We start from the raw sequence: 20,082 nt of genomic DNA on the forward strand, positions 1-20,082 counted from the left end.
CTGAACGTGTTGTGTTTGACACTGGAGGAGCTGAGGGAGCTGCCAGTGCTCTGAATGTCCTCTTTGCATAGAGCTGGCAGTCTGTGGGTGCAGCTACCAAATCTGCACATGCTGAACACACAGTGCTGACGAAGTCAGCATTGCTAAACTCTTCTTTTTCTGCGCTCTGTGGAGGTGGTGACATGGATCTGAAAAGGATAAGGATGTTTTTTGTTTACAGAGGCATTCTGTGATGCAGCCATTTCATAAACTGAACTAGAATTCATAGGTTTCTGCATAGGCAAAATCCCAAGGTAGTCATGCCATACCCAGTTAGTAGTTTAGGCTTACCTAGTGGTGTGTATTATCTGTCCAAGTTACTGTGATTGTCTAATTTATTGGATAACATAAAACATAACTTAATACTCATGTACAGAATGGCAGTCATGTGAATTAACGAGAAACCTGTAAGCTCTGAATTAATTCAAGGCTTAGTGCAAGGAAAGTTTCACTGATACTTCTGAACATGGATCAGATCTATTACCTTCACAAAATGTGCTTCTAATGTTCTTGTCGTACACTCTCTTGTGAGACAAAGCAGATTGCAGATCTGTGTAGGAAAGGAAATTCAATACCAGCACTAATGGGGAAGTTTTTAGGAGGTATTTAAGCTTTAGAGCAGTAAACATATCATTTAAAGACATATTTTATGATACTAACTTTGTACCATAAGTTTAATTTTATATTTGCATTACTTTACCTGAAAAAAACTGAATATGTCCTTCAATATTGGTTGTATAGATGGAAATATTAATGTACCACATAACTCTTCTCTCTGTAGTTCCTGACATTATTGTCTTCTAGCTTGATTTGAATTCTTACTCATGCTTGTTATGCTTTGGTTTAGGACCAGTCTTTAGTGTCAGTATTTTTTCCTTTGTCCTTCCTGCTGATGTTTTTTTCCCCATTTCTACATATTTGAGTATCAAGGAATGGTGTGGTAAGTACAAATTGCCAGTGGAAAAAATTATATCTAGAAAGATAGAAAGGTGATAATGTACTTCAGAGTTTGATTTAGCATGAGCATCCTAAGGCATCGATGTAAAAGAAGTTAGTTTAGTTGTTGGGCAATTGTCATTGGAGACTCGTCTCATTATGGAAAATGTTTTCACAGTGGCTTAAGGTTTCAACAATAAAGTAGCATTAATAATAGTAAATAAAATAATAAAATAAAATAAAAAGTAGCTTTAATAATTTTTTTCTTTATTTTGAAAATATTTACTTTGTATGTAAGATTTGTGGTTTTCATATTTTTGTAGCACTTTCTGACTCAGTATTTTACTGTTGCTCTTGCTTATAGGAGAGTGTTACGGTGGCTTTGAATTCTAGGAATCGGTAAATGGTTAGAGAACTTTCAGGCAGTTCATTTTGCCACGGTAAGCTTTGCAGCCAGCTGGGCTGTGTGAGCGGTGTGTGGGTGCTAAAGCAGTGCCCTTGTTCTTGCAGAGAGCCACATCCTGGAGGACGTGAACCGCTGCATCGTGGCGCTGCGGGAGCAGGACGCCGAGGGCCTGGACCGCGCCGCGGGCGCCCTTCGCGGCCGCGCCGCCAGGGTCGCGCACGTGGTGGCGGGGGAGATGGACAACTACGAGCCAGGAGCCTACACCCAGGGCGTCATGGGGCATGTGCAGCATCTCTCCGGGGCTGGTAAGGCCGAGTGGAGCTCTTGTTGTGGGTCGCCTTTTCTCGGTACGCTGCGTTGAACACAAATCCTGTGGGTCACTGGTGAAACACAAGGGTGGCGCACCAGCGATTCCCTTCAGCAAGCTGTTGAGTTAGGACGAGACCGTGCTGTTCAAAACTAATTTTTAACATTTTATTTGAATTATGTGATCTATGTAAGGTTTCTTGAGTTATGGAAGACTGCTACTGGGGTCCTTAATGCACGTGACTTTGTTTGGAGACTTGTAACTAATGATGTAGCATCTTCCCACTTTATTGCACTGGCCTCACCATGCCTGATCTAAGCAGATGAAAGGCAAAATCAGAGAAGCAGGTGCATTATTTGCGTGTTCTTCCACTTTAAAGACTCTTAAGCAGTAATCAGATGTCCCAAAAGTCTTCAGTTTTGCAAAAAAAATTTGAAACTTTCTAAAATGTTTAACAGTCTCCTTTACGTTTCCATAAAGAGGACACCCTATATTGGAAAATGCCTGTACTGGCCACAGGGGTAACTGCACTATTCTCTAAATAGCTCTGTGTTTTCTATAAATGAATCTCTGGCTTTTCATAATTTGTACTTAATTTTAAAAAATAAACTATATGAAGCTCACAGTACTTCCATGTTTTAAATGGTTGCATGTCTCATAGCTGGGCAGTTAAACTGCTCCTAAGAGATTTTCTGGCAAGTCTGTACATACCTGTAATATAGGATTTGGCTTCCTGAACTCAGAGTTATAATTCCCTGCTCTGTCAATCTAAACAAATGTCTAGTACCTTACATTTAACTGACATTTTACCACAAGAAAAGACAGGAATTTTGTTTGAGCTCTTTCTTGGTAAGTTCAAATATGTCCAGGGTAGAACTGTCTTCATGTGAACAGGAGTAAAGTGACATTGCAGTGAAGTGGCAAAAGAGAACAATGGGAAGAGTTTGAAATAGGCTTGCCTGTTTTTATCTCGTTTTCTGATATTTTGATGGGAAAATGGAAAAATTTTCACTGTTGCACTCCTTTCTTAATGATTTCTGGAAGTACTGTGATGAATACTGAGAGGGAAGCAGCATAGAAAAGCATAGTTTATAGATTCTCATGTAAAAGCTGAGCCTGTTTTTCTTGATACTGACAGTGTTTAAAGACACTGGGAGTTGTCATTGATTTCTGTTCTGTTGCCTTGCTTTGACAGTAATATAATATACCTAAACCTGTCTGTCTCCAGAAGACAGGGAGGCATAAAACTGGTTGTGGTTGGAATGCTGGCTTGTTCCAAGGGACATTAAGCATGGTCACATCTCCAATGACTTTGCAGTACTTCAAAGAATTCATTGTCTTTACGTTGTTCAATAGGAGTGCAAAAAAGACACGTTTTTCTCATTTTCGCCTGTATTTGTGATCTGCAATGAACAGATATTGTGCTGTGAGAGAGCTGCTTGGTTTTGTTTTATTTAACTTTTTCAGCTTACAGGTAAAATGCAGGTAGGTTGCAGCCCACAGGTGTAACCTAAACCATTCTATCCCAGCTGGGTCTTTCAGGTCCAGCTGATTGCAAGGGGAAATTCACCAGGAGAGAACTCTATTTATGCTGCCATGAACACCTCAGTTAACTTTCACAATAACCAGTGAAGGGCATCCTTTATGCCTAAGGAAGAGGTAAAGTGTTACTCATGAGAAATTACTGTAGGCACAGTATAGAATTAGTGAAAACAAAATTAAAGACAAGGAGCATGCATGGAAATAGCAGAGAACTAAAAAATGGAAGAGTGAATGGGAGAGGAAATAGGAAGGATGCAAATTGGAGGTAACAGAAGGGAGAAAATGTGCATAGAGGAGCAGGTATATGTACTGTTTATTAAAGATCAAGGTTAAATTGTAGAATATATGATGAGGTAATCTATAAGAAAAGAAAGATGTTCAATTCTCTGCATTGCAGTATGCAAGGAAAGAGCAAAAGATCACTGTATCTGTCTCTTCAGCTGGAAGACATCAGATGAATTTAAGATAAAGTAGAGCTGTTCAACAGTAATATCTTAATACTGCCACAAAATGAGTCTTAAAAACTGGAGCTTAATTTCTTAGCTGAGGTATAGTCTCATGTACATCCAAGCTGTGGGCAGCCAAGTGTATTTCTTTGGCACCCTACAGTGGAGTGTCTGCTTTCTCAGGCATATTTATCCTGTTCCTCTGTTTATCCCTTCCCTTTCCCTGAACAAGAAGGAAAACCCCGAGGGACCCACACCAAGGCTCTGGGAAAGCCCCATCTCCATGGTGTGGAGCTGAGCTTTTAGCAGTTAGATAATACCAGAGCTGAGGTTGTCTCTGCAGCCTTGCTGTCCCTTGGTTTGCCCGCTGTGGGTGTGTGCCATGCCTTAGGACTGGTTATGTGCTCATGGCCAGTTGTTACCAAGCAGCTGCTTGGAGCAGGTCGCTGCATGGGCACGTGCCCGGCTCTCGGGTTAGGTGACAGGAGGCTGCTGTCCACAGGCTCACTTTGGAACACAATGAAGCACAAGGCTGTGGAAGAGAATGATGATCTCACGTTGGACGTAGTTCTAGAGAGACTGGATGATCTTGGTCTGGTACTGTGACTGTAGCTGCACTGCCAGGGGCTGTGCAGAGCTCCTGCTGTGCCCAGTCGTGCGGCTGTGCTGACGGGGTGCAGGGACGGGGCTCTGTGCTGGCCGTGCCTTGTTCCACAGCACAGTGGCAGCAGCCGTGACCCTGGGCCCGTCTGTCCCTGCTCCTGGGTGTCTGTGGGAGCAGCGTGCAGGTGCTGTGGCTGGGGAGGAGCAGCAGAGCATGGCAAGGCCACAGTGCACTGAGAATTGTGGCCCAAATCTGTGTGAAGCCCTGGGGACCCTGGGGAAGATGTTCAGCTACGGGGGGAGTGTGTTCTGGGGACGCAGGAGGTTTAGCCCAGCAGCGCCTGTTTGACTGTACAAGGGTGCAGAGTTGAGCTTGAGGCTGTGTTCTGCTATAGGTAAGGCTGTGAAAACTTTACTACTGGTGCCTCTGTCATTCCTAATGTCTGGCACTGTTCATTAGATTGAAATGCTCAGATTGTTGCATTTTGGTAGGGTTTGTGTACTGTTGTATCAAAGAAAAATGAAACCTTTAGGAGCTTTGTAAAATCCTTAAGATATTTTTTCTTCAGAACTGGAAGGGTGATCTTGTTCTGTACTTTTAAATACCAGTCTCCTCTTATTTTATTTCCTGCCAGAGTCTGCAGCAGTTAAATTTAAGTCAACAATTTATATTATGGCATATATTTGTTGGTAGAGTAAAAAGTGAATTGTAAATTTGGTCTGTAGTTCTGCTTTAATGCCAAAGTATAATAATATACATATATGTGTAAATAAATATATAAATTCTTTAGTTACTTTGATGTCTACAGATCTTGAAAAAAAAAACCAAGGAAAAGGGTGGAGACAAAGATGGGAAGTATTATAACTGCCTCAAGTCTGCAGTGGGCCAAAGATATTAAGCTTTTAGACTTTTTCTGGAGTGCTTGGGTTTGTGTTCAGTGATTTTCTTTAAAACCTTCACAGCCTTCAGTTACATTTTGGCAGTATATTTTAGCATGATATTATCTGCCAGTATGAATGAATTTATTTAGTTACACTAATGTGTGTATTTATTTAGTTCCTGGTCCCAGGATTGCTATTTTGGTCACCTTCCAGTCTCCCCTTTCCCTTCATAGCCCTTTAAGTGTGGGCTGATTATTAATACTGATCTACTATACCCGAAACAGAGCTTTCTTGTACAGTAATTTATTAATTGATTCTCCAGGGTGGATTAAATCTACTGCATTGCTTTTCTCTGGGAAAAGATAATTTACCATAGCCATAAAAAGACAAGGGTGATTTCATTATACAATCCTCCTTCTATCTTGGGCTTTTTATTCAGCTTTTCCATTTCTTGCAAGCCTATATGCACAAGCTAATGGCTTGTATTTTCTTGGCTGCTTCACTTGCCTTTTTCAATTCCAGTTTACAGGTTTGTCACAGCAGCTTATGTGAAATGACTGGCAGTTTCCTTTGTCTCCTGCCTCGAGTCTTCTGCAGTAGGGATTGTCTGTTCTTCAGAAATGTGACTCTCTCTTACCCAAAGGGCACCCTCCAGAGAGGAAATGCAAGAGGGGCTGTCTCTTCCCTCCTGCCTGCTCTAACAGTTACTACTTACCTTGTCATCTTCTGGCAAAGCCACCTGAACCACCATGGGGGACAGGAGCACTTCCAGAGACTTCACTGGCTTTCCTAAGGTGTATCTTCAGATAGGATCCTCAGGTGGGCTGAATGGGCAGCTGAAGGTCCTTATCTCTTGTAGAACAAGAGATCTTGTTGTAGAAAAAATACCAATATGGCTGATTTTATTCTAAATTTTTTATTTAATTGTTGGCTAAAATGAGGCGAATGGACCTTATTCTGTGGGGCACCCAAAAATCGTAAGTTTTTATTAATTTAGAAAGATTAATTTATAATTTTATTAATTTAGAAAGTTTTTAATGAAAAAGTATTTTAATGAAATAGTTGTTCATCACTGTCAGAATAAGATCTAAAGAGAATACTTGCTGTTCAAGTCTGTTTAGTATCCATTGATTTTTACTCTTGCTTATGAAACTTAAAGAAGAAGATTGATTCTTGTCACTTCAAAATATGTAAAAAAAGAAAATCCCCAAAACATTTGAAGAAGGAGAGAGGCCTGAGTATGCATACTTATGGAATTGATGAACTTGTGAAATTGGTGCATAGCTCAGACAAGGAACAGCTTAAGAAAAAAAAAAATGGGCCAAGAAAAACACTGAGGGTATTTGCATGACTTAACCTAAATTATGTTTTTTGTTAAGTTACATGATGATTGTAAGATAATAACTTAAGAAATAGTCCTTGATTCTTGTGGTTGTTACTCTATTACAGAGTCAACAACCTCCATTTGGTGGAGTTTGTAGGGCTCTGTTTGGATTCCTTCTGTGAAATTCTGTTAAAAATGCTGGCTTTAGAAACTCAATTTTGCTTCTGATGTAAGAATGTTCTGAAAAACAGGGGGAAAGACCAACATTTTTGGGTTCCAGGTAACCAAAAAATCACCCTGAACATTGTAATTTCTTTTTGCCAATCTTCTCTTCATTTCCTCTAGCTCAAAAATATCTTTGCTTCACTGTTAATAACAGTGTAATGCCCATGTTGATTATAGGCACTGTGTGGGTGTTAAAGTGCCTTTAAGTGCACATCTGCTTCTTTAAAATGCTGTTGCACTTAGTGATCATTTAAAGCACTGAGAAGAAACTGCTCTCCAGTGCACTGCTCCCCCAGGCCTTGCTCAGTGCCAGCTTCAGAGTGCCCAGCACAGATGCACTGTTCAGGGCAGTCCTTGAACACACTCAGTCTCCTTCTCAAGAGAAATCTTAGTAAGAGCAGCATTGAAAATGCAGCGTTGTTTTGAAAGAAATATGTGTTTCTGAAGGTAATAACTTTGTTTTTGCGGTGTTCAGTTGAGTTTTGATGCTTTTTTGGTTGTTAGGTCACTTTCCTGGATTAGGATCATAAATATTTTTCTGCTGCCGGCTATGGATTTGGCACATGTGGTCTTGCCCCAACTACGTTTCATGGGGAGTGGGAGGGAGGTAGGGAGTGGTCTCTTGGTTTGAGTGACATTGGTGGAAGAACTGGAAAAGTGAGGCTGTTTTATGAATTCTAAATCTTGCTCCTATGCTAAGGAATTTGCCACTTCGATGAAGCCTGGTTTACCTGCAGTCTAGTTTTGGAGCAGAGGACACTTGGGGAAGCCTTCTTTAAAGTCAGAACACCACTGAACACCAGTGCTGTCTTTGCTTCTGCAATTTCCACAGCCCCTACAGGGAAAGTGAGGATGGCAGTACACTAATGGGCAGTAATGGCTTTTCTTTCCTCTCTCTAGTGTTTTGTGGGCTGGGATTTTTGTTGGTTTGTTGGGTTTTTTCAAGTAGAATTACCCTTCTGTAGTCATTGTGTGTAACATTTTGTGATAAATCTTCCCTCACTTGGAGCTACATTAGGAAGTGACTTGTGACTTTCCAATGTCTGTATAACTTTAATATATCCCTTTTAGTATATCTCTCTCTCTCAGATCTTAAGGACCACTAGATTGGTCTGGTTCAGTAGAGTCCCTTCATTAATGACAGCCCTTCCCTAAGCTGATAACAAGATCAGGGAGCTCTGCTCTGCCTTTTACTGTGTTTTTTTAACTGAAGCAAACTCTCGAACTTGCACAAGATTATCTCTATGCCCATGTCAAAACCACTCCTTTAATTTCAGCTGTGACTTTCTTGCACAAGCTCTGAAGTGCCTTGACCTCCGTAATGTTACAGACATTGCATTCACTTCCAGCTCTGTAACCTTTCCAGTTATTTGGAATGTATTTTCCAGAGCCTCTGGGGACACAGTTTTATCTCATTACTGTTGTCATAATGTTTATCTTGCAGTCTTGCATCTACAAACCCTCATGATATTGCTACTTTGCATTTTTGGGGAGTTGCAAGTGTGCTGTGTCTGTTGCACTTGTTAGTGGTTAATTTGCTGTGTCTCAAGCATCAGTTGATTATTTATTTCCTTTGCCAGTCCACATTCAAAGAATCTTTTCATCCTGTCGTCTTTTAGAACAGTGTAATACGTTGGAGATGGCATCTTTCTTATAGAAGCTGAAGTTTTTGTCTATTTTATAATTTTTTTGCAGTACAAACATTTTTGTTCTCAATGAGCTGCTTTGGCTTCATCTTCACATTCATGATGTGTCCTGGAGCCAGCTGGTCAGATCTACCTGTTGCGTTATCCCAGTACATACTAGAGTCTTTGGAATACTTTGGAATTTACCACTCTTCTGACCATTTGTGTCAGAGCATGATTTGCCTAATCCTAAGCAGGATTGTGAACTGAGTAACTTGAATCCAGTCTCAGTAAGGATTTCATTAGACCTGAAAAACTGCAGTATCTTTTTGTTCTTCAACTGTAGCTCATTCTTAAGTTCTTAGAAATAACTTCCTACCTAGAATTTACAGAAAGCACCTTTCACAGTTTTCATTTTTGCATGTAATACATTATGTTTTATAGTAAAAGTTATAATTTTTTGACATGCTCTATCATAATCAGAATTAAATGATTGCCCCACCTTCTTCCAATAATACTTTCAACTACATGCATCCAACTCGATTTAAGATATTTTTAGTGATTCCTTGCTGGCAGCATGCCCTCAGCTCTTCATGCTTCCTTCCTTAGAAACCATGAACTTCTAGATCTGGAAATGATGCAGTAGCTCTTGATGGGGGAAGCATATGCATAATTCAGTAGCATTTATATATGCCTGTATATGTGTGTTTGGATTATAAATCTGTTAGCGTAGTAAAATTGATTCTTGCTGAAATCATAAATGATAAGCTTGGCTTCATCATGTCTCAGTAAGTCTGTCACCACCATTCATTGTACTATTTGGAGAAGTGGCATTGAATTCATTACATACCAAATAAATTTCTGTAAATAGGGCTTCTCCTCACTTTCTGGGGACTGTATTGTGTTTTCTGCTAGAATCCCCCTGCTGGGCAAGGTCGTCTCTGAAGCTGGTTTTGTTTGTTTTGTGTCACAGTGGATGAGAACACCAGACCACCTCAGTTTACCCAGTGCTATTAAACAGCTGCAGTTGTTTGGAATGATTCAGTAGGCAGCAGATAAAGTGTAAGGATTGCATCCATCAGAATTGAAGCATTTGTCATGGAGTTTCATGCAGAAATGTACAACTGTCACTCACACGGGTTTTTGATTTTTTGTCAGACATAAAAATTCAAGGGTAGACAGCTTCAGTCAGCAGATGGGAAGGTCTGTATCTTGGTACTGTGCAAAAAAGTTGTCGCAGAATTCCTCATCCTTCCCAAGCACTGTGAAATAGCAGCCATGCTTTGCTCATGGAGTACTGGGCCTTAGCAGCCAGGCAGGCAGGAAACTGGTGATGACCCCCTGATCAACCAGAGCGTTTAGGGAAAACCCATTGATGTTTCAACAGCTTGTTTAGTTCAGGGGTTTGTTGTTCTTGTCCTTTGGGTTCAGTTTTATAATTTCTTTCCTTTCCTGAAGCTTCAAGTAGCACTCCCTGTACCAGAACATTAGTGTTTTCCCAGGAACCTTATTTATGGTATTGAGGGAGGCTTGAAATGATTTCCTGATACTGATTCCTTGGTCTGAAGTCAGAAGTGTTTAGTGAGCAGTTCTGGATGATATCAGCATGCTGTTGGTTTTGATATGCTTATTTTTTAGGAAAAGGAGACTAGATTTCAGGAAATAATGTGAAGCAGATCTCTGAGGAAGCATTCATGATAAAAGAAACAATATTTAATGATAGTATGCCAAAAATCAAAGTCAGTACATGAATTATAACAGGAGTGCCAAAATAAGATGGGAAAGATCTAAGAATGTGATCCTTGAAAAGAGGATGGTATTCACTGTACACTTTCCAAAGTAGGCCTTGTCAAACTGAAACTGTTGGGGAAAAGCTTTCTGGAGAGCAGGGATGCTGCAGGATGGGCTGGTCCTTAGTGCAGGTGATTTGTGAGAAGGGGGAGAGACTGAGAGTTGAACGTGGGGACGTGGCAGCCAAGGGACAGTGGACAGAGACCTGCAACTTCCCCAGAGAGTTCAGTGACTCTGGTGCCACTCACTCTTGGTAGAGACACGTGGCACAGCTAAGGGCAGTGGCCACAAGCTGCAGCAGAGAAAATCAGGGAGAATGTGGGCAGAGTGAGGGATTTGTTCACTGCAGTACAGCACTAGAACAGAGATGCAGTGACATTTCTGTCTTTAAAGGTTTTCCTGACTTAGCTAGACAAAGCTGTGACTGACCTGATGTTGTGTTGGTCTTATGTCTAAGGAGGTGATACACAGAATCCTTTTCAAATTATGTATGTAGGATCTTTTTCCTTGTGTTAGACATCAGCTGCATTCACTTAAGAGCCATATTTTCTGGGTTATTAAATGTTTTAATGTGTGCATTCATACTCTGCTGTAGTAATCTCAAATTCTTAGGGAAGAGTTCTTTCTGTGCTTGGTGACTTGCTTGTTATTAGAAATACATATTGTTACTATTAAGAAGGACTTTGAGTGTAAAAATGCTTGCATATGCTTTATTCAAAATCTGCAAATTTCTCCAGGATGTTAATACAGGCCTCTAATATGAAGTGTTGTGTATTAAATGGTGGTCAAGCATAGAACCATTGCAAATGGATGTAGTGCATTTGTGTGGTTTAGTCTGATATGTTTCCAAATAGGCAAAGAAGCATTTAGAACCTGTAGGTGCTCTGTTTTCCACAGTGTTTGTTTATTCTTCAGTGTGTTCTTTTCAAACCATGGTAATTACTTTCTTTTCCTGAGAACTAATAGTAAAATTTTCAGCAGTGCTTCAGATTTCTTTCCAGTAACAACATAGTCCTCTTTTGTTTATTTAATTTGTCCACTTGTTGTACTTCTATTTTATCCTGTGGGATAGGTAAGTAAGACCTAAAAACATATTTAGAGTTTGTATCTTAATAGTATTAGAAGCAATTATTCAGTTTTTAACCATTGTTTGTGAGCTGATAACTGGCTTCCTTGAATCTTCAATAGTCTGCTGTTATGTATCTTGGAGGAAAATCATTATGTCTGCATTGCAGGTTGGGAGGAGGCTGTCTTGCAGTCCATCTTTATAAGCTCTAAACCCCAAGAAAAGAACAAAACCACCTTGGGAACCTTTTCAGTCTCTTCACAGAACTGGATGTAGCAGGAAATGCAATTGGCAGTCCTTCTCGTGTCTGTCAGCAGCCCAGTGCAGTTGGAGTTCTCCCTCAGTGTCTGTGCAGAACAGTCAGTACGTGTTGTTACAAGTGATACTCCAGCTGTTCCTTTGCTTTCTTTAGCTGAAGAACTTTCCCCTGCTGATGACAGTAGCGTTAGCACTAATAGCCATAAATATTGCTAATTTATTTAAACTGTAGTTGCTGGAGAGATTTCAGGTAAATACTGAAGAAGGTTCAGTTGGTAGGCAGTTGGGTAAGGCAAGATTTCTTTGTTGGGCAGAACGTGTAATACAGGATGCAGTTATGGTCAGCATGCTGAGTGCCAGCAGCCCCTTCAGGTTCTTGCTTTGAGCCCTTAGAGAGAGCCACTTTGTCACCTTGGCCACAGACAAGCTGCCCATTGGTATTTTACCTTCTGCAACTAGCAAGTTTATTGCTCTCAAGCTATTATATGCTACAACTGAACATTCTCATTAAATGTACCAGCATCCCTTTATCATTGTTGATTTTAATCCATTTCAGTTTACTGTGTTCTAATAACGAAGCTTACATGGTGGCCTTCAGCAATTAGAACCTGGCAGCAGCTGCTGCAGTGGGTTTGGAATTGGCTCCTTGGTAGTCGTGCAGCCCTGGGCTTCCTCTTCCTTCTGACTGGTGCCAGAGTTTGTGATCCCACTGAGCAGAGTCCCACTGCTCTGAGGGGCTGCAGCAAAGGCACGAAGCACACACACAGTCTGTCACGAGTCACTGCTTTCTGAATCATTCTGAAGCTAGCTCTGAATATTAAATTTAGAGACAGTGTTTTTCTGGCACCATTCAGAAAAATATCTTCTCTGCAGTTGACAGCATTTATTGGTCTTTCACTGTAATTAAGTGTTTGAGGATTTTGGCTACCGAGATGTATTTTTCTTCTGCTTACTTTTTAAATGTCAGCAGTCTTCCATGAAATATAATTCTTCTATTCTTCTTGATGAAATTATTTAAATTATTCCAAGTTACTATTGTAGTAGACATAGAACTAAAATGTAGTGACCCTTTTCCCAATACATTTTATCCAAGGAGATTTTGTCTTGTATGTTTTTGTTGTTTGCTGATGTATGTCAAAAACACAGTATCTGACTGCCTAAAAACCTAAAAAGCTGTATTGATTTTCTGATGTTTCTGAGTGGGATATGCTGCTTTTTTCCTTTTTTTTTTTTTTTTTTTTTTTTTCTTTTTTTTTGTCTTTGGGCCAAAAAAGCTTGGAATCTTGTGCAGTTTTATTCTTTATGGCTAATTCAATTAATTTCAGGCTTTCTAGGTTGATGCTACACTCACTGGGAACCAGATTTCTAAAAAGACAATATTTCTAGTAATCTAGCAAAATATCTGGCTGCATTTCAAAATTAGTAGTTTAAATTGTTGTCTGCTGTTACTGTTTTGAAGACCAGCTCATTGTCAGAGTAGTTATATTTGGGAAAATATGTCTCAGTTACATGTTCTGAGCTTCTGAAACTGCACTGGTGTCTCCTGAACTAAAGTTACTGTAGTACATGAAGTAAGTTCAGCACCACTGCTGCGCCCCCTCCATAAGGACTGGCTGGGGATCACAGACAAGTCTGTTGGTAACTGCTGTGCTCAGTTGTTTCTTCCCACTTTTCTCCCTTATAGGGTGACTGTAAGGTCTGTGTGAATTGCCCCATTCTCTAGTTTTGGTTTATAGCACAGTGCATCTACAATGCAACCCAAACAGGGTTCACAGAGAGGGGTTCGGGGTGACTGCAATTTTATTTTTTATTAAACTCTCAGGACTTTTCTTTCTCACTTAAATTACAAAAAAGCTGCTCTCTGTTCAGCCAGTCTCTCTTACATAGAATGAAGTTACTTGCTCCCCACAAGGACTTCAGTTTCCTCTTAATTTCCTTTTTATGGCATTTTCTGTGTCCTTCTCAGTCCATTTGGAAAATCCCAATTTGGGAGTATCAGCAGCCTGTAGAAATTGCCTGGTGCGTTAATTGCCTCTTTGCTCTTGCTGGCTGAGCTTCGGCTGTGTTCGGGGTTTTTTTTAGGTACAGACTATGGGTATTTACTAGTCTTAGTTTCTGTGTAGCTATGTGCCTTTCCATGTAGTGCAGATTGCTCTAAATGAAGTCCAGAGACTGTACTTGAAGGAAGGAAGGGCATGTTCTGGGCTGTGAACTGAACTGAGGAGTAGTTCTTGTTTCCACAACTTGTGGATGCCATGCTGTAGCAGGGGACTGATGAGACAAGACAGGCCCACATGGTCCACACTGTCTGCTGTGAGAATGAGAAATAAATTCTGAAATTCCTCTCATCTGTCCTAGGGGGAAATGTCATTCTCATCTGGGATTTCATGGTCAGTCTGTCCTTGAGCATGGCAGCAAAATGTATTAGGTCGAGGACTTCAAAAAAAGGAGGATTATGTAAATGATTGAAATTATCTTTCTGCTCTTTTGGATGCTGTGACCTGTCTCTAATGAGGTCCTTATAGAGGGAAATTCATCTACTCCCTCCAAAGCATGCCCACAAAGAAAGGCTTTGAAGATTGCTGAGAGAGGGATCCCACTGAAGCTTTGAGCTGTGATGTTCAGATGCAGGGCACTGCTTTGATTCCCAGGTGCAGTGTTCCATGCCTTTGCAGGCTGTGGTCCAGGGATTCCCGAGTCCCAATCCCCTGTGCCTGTACATTACAGAGAGCAGGGGCTGGGGTGTACATCTGAACTGTCCTGCTGCAAAGCAAAACAACTGTGTACAGGTAGGAAGCTGAATCATTGTAATGGGTGTGTTTAGGGGAGGAATAAACTAGGGTTATTTCAAAATTAAAAGCAGAAATTTACTGGATTGTTACTCATTAATTACACATGCTGCCAATAATTAGGTCTCACTTGCTATCAATATTTTCTCATATTCAGGACAGTTAACTCCTAAAAATCTTACCCTTGTTAGCTGTGAAGATCTAGTACCACAAAATTGCTGTCATGTTCAGCAAAGTTTATGTATAAATATGTCTGGAAACATATGCATGCAAAAATATTCATGATGTCCACTTGTATATAGCTAAGTAATTCTCTGTATATTTATATATATACACACATGTATATACATGCTCAGCTGTGTGCTTGTCTGCCAGCTTTGCAAGCTGCAAAATATACAGCTGCAGCTGGCACAGGTCTGAGTTAGAGAAGCAGATACTGATTACAGCTTGCTTTTGTTAGGAAACTTTTTATGTGCATCAGGCCTCTGCCTGAGCTACTTCATGTTGTATTACACTGTTATTATGCAGAAACTTTGGCATGAAATACTAAATTCCATTAGGATAATTTATAGATCTGTATGTTCTAAATAGTCAAGGAGGGGACAGTGGGGGATTTGGAGATCGTGCCTCTCGTACACTGGCCTAGGATTGAAACTGCCAGAGGAATATAAACTCTTTCAGGTGTTGTAAGTTCCACCAATAGTTAATCTCTTCTCCTGCATAAAACCTATAAGCTTGTTACCAAATAAGGTGAATGTTAATGTGAGGGGTATATCAAATACATATGGTCACAAGGCTCTTCTGCTTCTTTCATATACATATATATGTATATATATGTAAATGTGTCTCTTAGAAAGGCATTGGACATAGTGGCATAGTAAAAAGTTACCAATGTAAAATTGTATCACAGAAATAGAGGCTTGAATGAAGGGTCTGTACCATAGTGAAATTAGCTTCAGAAGCAGCTTCATGTTCTGATTGCGTTATGTGGATTTGTAAGAGTCACATGTGGTTGGAGTTGCAAAACCTGCTTGTGTTATTCAGTTCAACCTTTTGCAGTGAGTGCACAGTACTCTCTTCTTGCAGTAATTCCATTATTGTTTCAATGTATTTTGGAACACCTCTAATGAAGCTATCTCCATCAGTCACTGAAACAATCTGTTCCATTCTGAATTGTGTATTGGGTGCAGTGACTCAGGCTTCTGCCAGCAGATCCCTTTTATTTCACATGGCGTCCCTTAGCCAGCACAGTTGCCTCAGCTTAGATGGGTTTTATGTTTTAATTCTTTATATACCATTCTGGATTGCAGTGACATCAAGAGTACGCATAATACTTAGCAGTAAAATTGGCTTTCTGGAATAAGCAGTGTTCTTACCATCTGAAATTCTTAAATACCTTTCGAGAAGAAATTTGCAAATGCTTATTTTTTAATCACAGGAAGTGCAAACTATTATTTGATCTCAAAGTGTGTAATTAAAGAAGTACCAAAAAAAGGCTGTGTGATTATTAACTAGATTTCTTACTTTCTCTAGTATTACCTTGCATTTAACAGGTGGCTGGTTTTAATCTTTACAACCATTCTTTTCTTTACTTCCACTGAATTTTTGTAACTGGAAAGCTACTTAAATCCTCTGTAAGCAATCTGTATATACCCATCACACTGACTTCCACGCTAGGTGATCAGATTTTGGGGGAGTAGTAAAGTACTTGAGATACACACCTCTTGTGTCAAGTCACTTCTGATACTGCCACCACCTGTGCCATAGGTCTGGGTTGCACACACCTCTTTTAGCTTGCCTGCCTGCACATTTACTTTATTTCAGTGCTCTGCTGTCCTGCTAGTTTCATATGAAACTCATCCAGTAGCCTTTTAGGTCTCACTTGACTGTACTTCAGGTGAGCTTTTGCAAGTTTTCATCCTCTTAGAGTCCTAATTAATGACTAGTAACTTACCCTGATTTTCTTACCTTCAGAAGGAAAACCATTTTTTCACTCCAGCTTGCCCAAATTAATTTTTTAAAATGACCTTTTTTTAATGGCTTTTCTTTGAGCACTGAGGATGTCTGCAGGTGGCTGAATCCCCAGGAGAGTGGTGGCCTGTGCTGAAAGGCCACTGGAGTTAAGGCAAAGCTGTGGCAGGGTTCAGGGTGTGGAGCTGGGCTCTGAAGCTGTGCTGCAGGGAGCTTCAGGCACTGCCTGTGCTCTCACTTCCTTTTCAAAGCTGCCTTTGAAGGAGTCCTTCTCCAATCTTTGTTCCAGTGGGAGCTCTCCAGCCTTTTCCCAGTCTGCTGGCAACACTGGATGAGTTGTTCACAGTCTCTGTACATGCAGATAAACACCGAAGGGAAAATTCGGTTATTTACCACAAATTCTTTTTCTTAAGATAAATTGTGGGTTTGCTAGTTTCATCCCTTTTTTTTTTCCCTGAGTGAAGAACTGTAAGGATTTTGAATTAGAAGCAAGAAGTAAATTTTTTTCTGGTCAGTTCTAGGAGGTGGTGACTGCTCACGTCTGGTCAGGTGTGTTTGTTTTGCCAAGACACTCCTTAGGTGAGTGTTGGACACGTGTGGCCAGTTTGGCTTTGCAGACTGTTGGTTTTTCACTGTAAGCTGCTTTAATGGTGACTGAAGTAATCACTTAACACAGCTGAGTTAAGAGGTACAAGCACAGTGGCTTGTGCTCTCACCTATTGGCAGTGGCCTTCTGCAAAGCTGAGAATCTGTTTTCTTGATCATTTTACTGGTAAAAATAACAGGCGCAGAGTTGCAAATTGGAATAAAGGGCTTAGTGAAATTCAGTTTTCTGTGTGAAGAGCTAAGCCCTAACAGCTATTAAACTACAAGCTGGGTTCATTAGTTGGTTTTGATTGAAGCTTACAAAATCAAGCAAAAATATTAGAGGACTAAGAAGACATGCCTACAAGGAAATATGAAAGTGTTATTTAAAAAAACAGGAATTAGGAAATACTTGATGAATTTTAAAGTAAATTGGGTTAATTTCAGGAATCTATTTTTGATAATGTGAATTGTTTAATTACTTTAGGGACTTTGAACATTATGCTTATGAACATATTAGTATTTTCCAAACATCCTCGTTTCTGTATCTTTCCCCTCAGGGAAAGCAGAATTACAGATGCTCATATTGAAATTTACTTTTATTTTTTGTTGCAGAGAAACAAAATGGAACACAAAGAAAATAGAAATAAAATGTACAAATAAAACAAACAAATCCCAATAAAAATTTAGTAATTGTCAGTTTCCTAACACTTGATATTTTTAAATTTTACTTGTTTTATTTTGTTTTTGAAAGACTGAAAAAAAATGGGTAATTTCTACCTGTTCTCAGTTCCATCCACTTCTTCGCTATATTTAGGCTGTCTAGAAAAATAAAACCAAGTACAGGAAAGATGCACGTTATTGTTGTAATCCAATCCACTTAATGCAGTATTTCAGAGTGTTGCCTGAACATTTGAGGCCTATGAAGTATTTTGGATGTCAGTTATCCATAGCTAAGAGCTCATATATGCACCAAAATGCTCTTTTTTAGAATTCATTGGTTGGGAGCTCAAAACTGAAATAAATCCCAGTAGTCTTGGATTTGAGGGAGTTATCCTATCACTTACAGGGGAAATGACCAGGAAATAAGGCCTTTTTGATAGCCCAAGTGTATTTTCACACTTCATTAGCAGGTTGGTGTGTACATGTTTTAGAACTGCAGTATAGTCTTGTGCTTTAATTGTCTGTGTAGAAGTGCTGTTGCTGCAAAGCCCCATCTGAAATGCTGCTGGAGGAGGGCCCTGAGGTGGTGGTTCTGTACTCAAGTGCAGCCTGGGTTGCTCCCCTTGGAATTATTTTGATAGTCTAGAGGCCAGAATCTTTGTTTAACTAGAAATAAAACCATTATGAAATGATGAAAAGTTCTCAGTGGTAGTTCTTTGATTTTTTTTTTTTAAGCAATAAATAGATACTTGTTCTCCTTAATTATTTTATGTGGTTGCAAATGGAAAAATGTACCTTGTATTTTTTCTGTTCTATTATAAATCTTTCTACTGACCTTTTTGAAGGTGAGACAATTCCAGTGATATTCTGAAGAGGGTAGCTCTGATTTTAAATACCCCATTTTTCAAATTAAGTGGCAGCTACTTGTTGGCTCAAAGACAGAATGAATTCAACTATCTCCAAGTGTTATGTTGGGTCTCCTCATCAACGTTAGGGAGGAAAGCATTATTACTACTACTGCTACTTAATACTAAAGTATTCAGTTACCAGGTTTTCTAATTCAGAAATGCAGTTGTCTTCAGCTGAAGCTTTGTCTGCCTGCAGATTTATTATATACTTCAAGATTTGCCTGGAATGTTCCACATTAATTGTATTAGTAGTAGTGCTTTCGTGTGCTAAGAATTTGTGAATTGCACAGTGTGGAATTGTGGAGTGGAGGCTGGAACACAAACAGTATTGGTGTTTGAAACCAACACATTGCCGGAGAGACAGCTTTAGTACCACGAGGTTTGTTATTCATATTGAATGTTACACAAGTTGAGTTTTATCCTTTTGCATTTATTTCTTCTATGTCCTCAGACTTCAAATGACAGGAAATGGGTTTGGTCTGGGCTTGTTTGAGGTCCTTCTGTGTGTGTGATGGATTTTCCATCTGCATTTCTTCCATATTCTGTGCTTGGCTTCCTTTGCTTCAGGTTGGTGTGAAGGGTTGAGGGCGATACAGTGCTGCAGGGTCACTATGCAGAATAAGGCCCTGGAGCATCAGAAGGAAATGCCCAGGCCATTCTGGGCAAAGCACAGGTTAATATCAACCCGACTCGAAATGCACAGTTTGTTTGATTCAAACAAGATGAATTGCCCTGGTAAATTTGGGTCACAGTTGTGGAACTTTCTCAGTGGAAGAATAAGCATCAATCTTCTGCTGGTTACATCTCCCTTCAGACTGAAAGCAGATTGTGAAATAGTGCAAGTCTTTTCAGCACTGGTTCCAAGTTTAAGCCAGGTTGTTCATCCTGATTCTTTGGGTAAAATTGCTATTGAAGTCAACAACAAATATTTACAACTGCTTCCCCAGCTCCCCTTTTAAAATTTCTTTCTTCTTTGTAGTACTGTACAACTACCCACTTACTGTGGGCATATTTATAACTGTAATAAAAACTACAAATGTATTCTTGCTTAAAAGTAATTGCACTATTACAGTAATGCTTTTTAGAAAATAAACTTTTTATCAATGTCAGATGTTGTGCCAAAAAGAAAAAAACCTACATGTTCTATCCCTTTTATGCTCACTGAATTTTGTTTGTTTGTTTGTTTGTTTTTTTAAATAGTGATTCCGGAGTTTATTAGTCAAGTAAATATTGCATTGGAGAGCTTAAGCAAGAACACAGTGCATCTGTTTGATGACAACCAGTTTGTTGACATTTCCAAGAAGGTGTATGATACGATTCACAGCATCAGGTGCTCTGTCATGATGATTCGGGTAAGTTTGGTATTTGTTCTTTTCATATTCATGTCTGAGATGGATCAGGATGTCAGAGCATTTTTGGGAGTGTTTGGAACTGTGTGTGTGATAAGTGCCCCCAAGCTCATATTCAGGTTGAACTGGCCTGGGAAATTTGGGTTACAGTGAAACGTGTGGTTGTAACTCCAGAAGTCTAGAACTGCATTGAGTACCACATCAGAATGTTGCATTAAAATGTGTTTACTTCTTTAAAAATACATAGTTATGTTTGGTTGGTAAAGATCTTTGTTCACTTCATTCATTCCTAACTTGCAGCTACAGAACCAAATCTTCTTGTAGTTCTTCAGTTTTAACCTGTGGAATGTAGGAGAGAGAGTATTTC

At 39.7% G+C, this 20,082-nt stretch overlaps 1 protein-coding gene across 1 annotated transcript in view; it reads left to right on the plus strand.

The window, feature by feature from the left end:
- The window catches only part of CTNNA3 (catenin alpha 3), a 412,512-nt gene that overhangs the window by 310,443 nt on the left and 81,987 nt on the right, over positions 1-20,082 (plus strand). The window contains exons 12-13 of the mRNA XM_077784793.1: positions 1,486-1,686; positions 19,567-19,718. Of these exons, the coding sequence (XP_077640919.1) occupies positions 1,486-1,686; positions 19,567-19,718 (353 nt within the window). The remainder of the gene's footprint in view (positions 1-1,485; positions 1,687-19,566; positions 19,719-20,082) is intronic.

Source organism: Lonchura striata, chromosome 7 (genome assembly GCF_046129695.1).
Source record: "Lonchura striata isolate bLonStr1 chromosome 7, bLonStr1.mat, whole genome shotgun sequence".
Taxonomy (NCBI): Eukaryota; Metazoa; Chordata; class Aves; order Passeriformes; family Estrildidae; genus Lonchura; species Lonchura striata.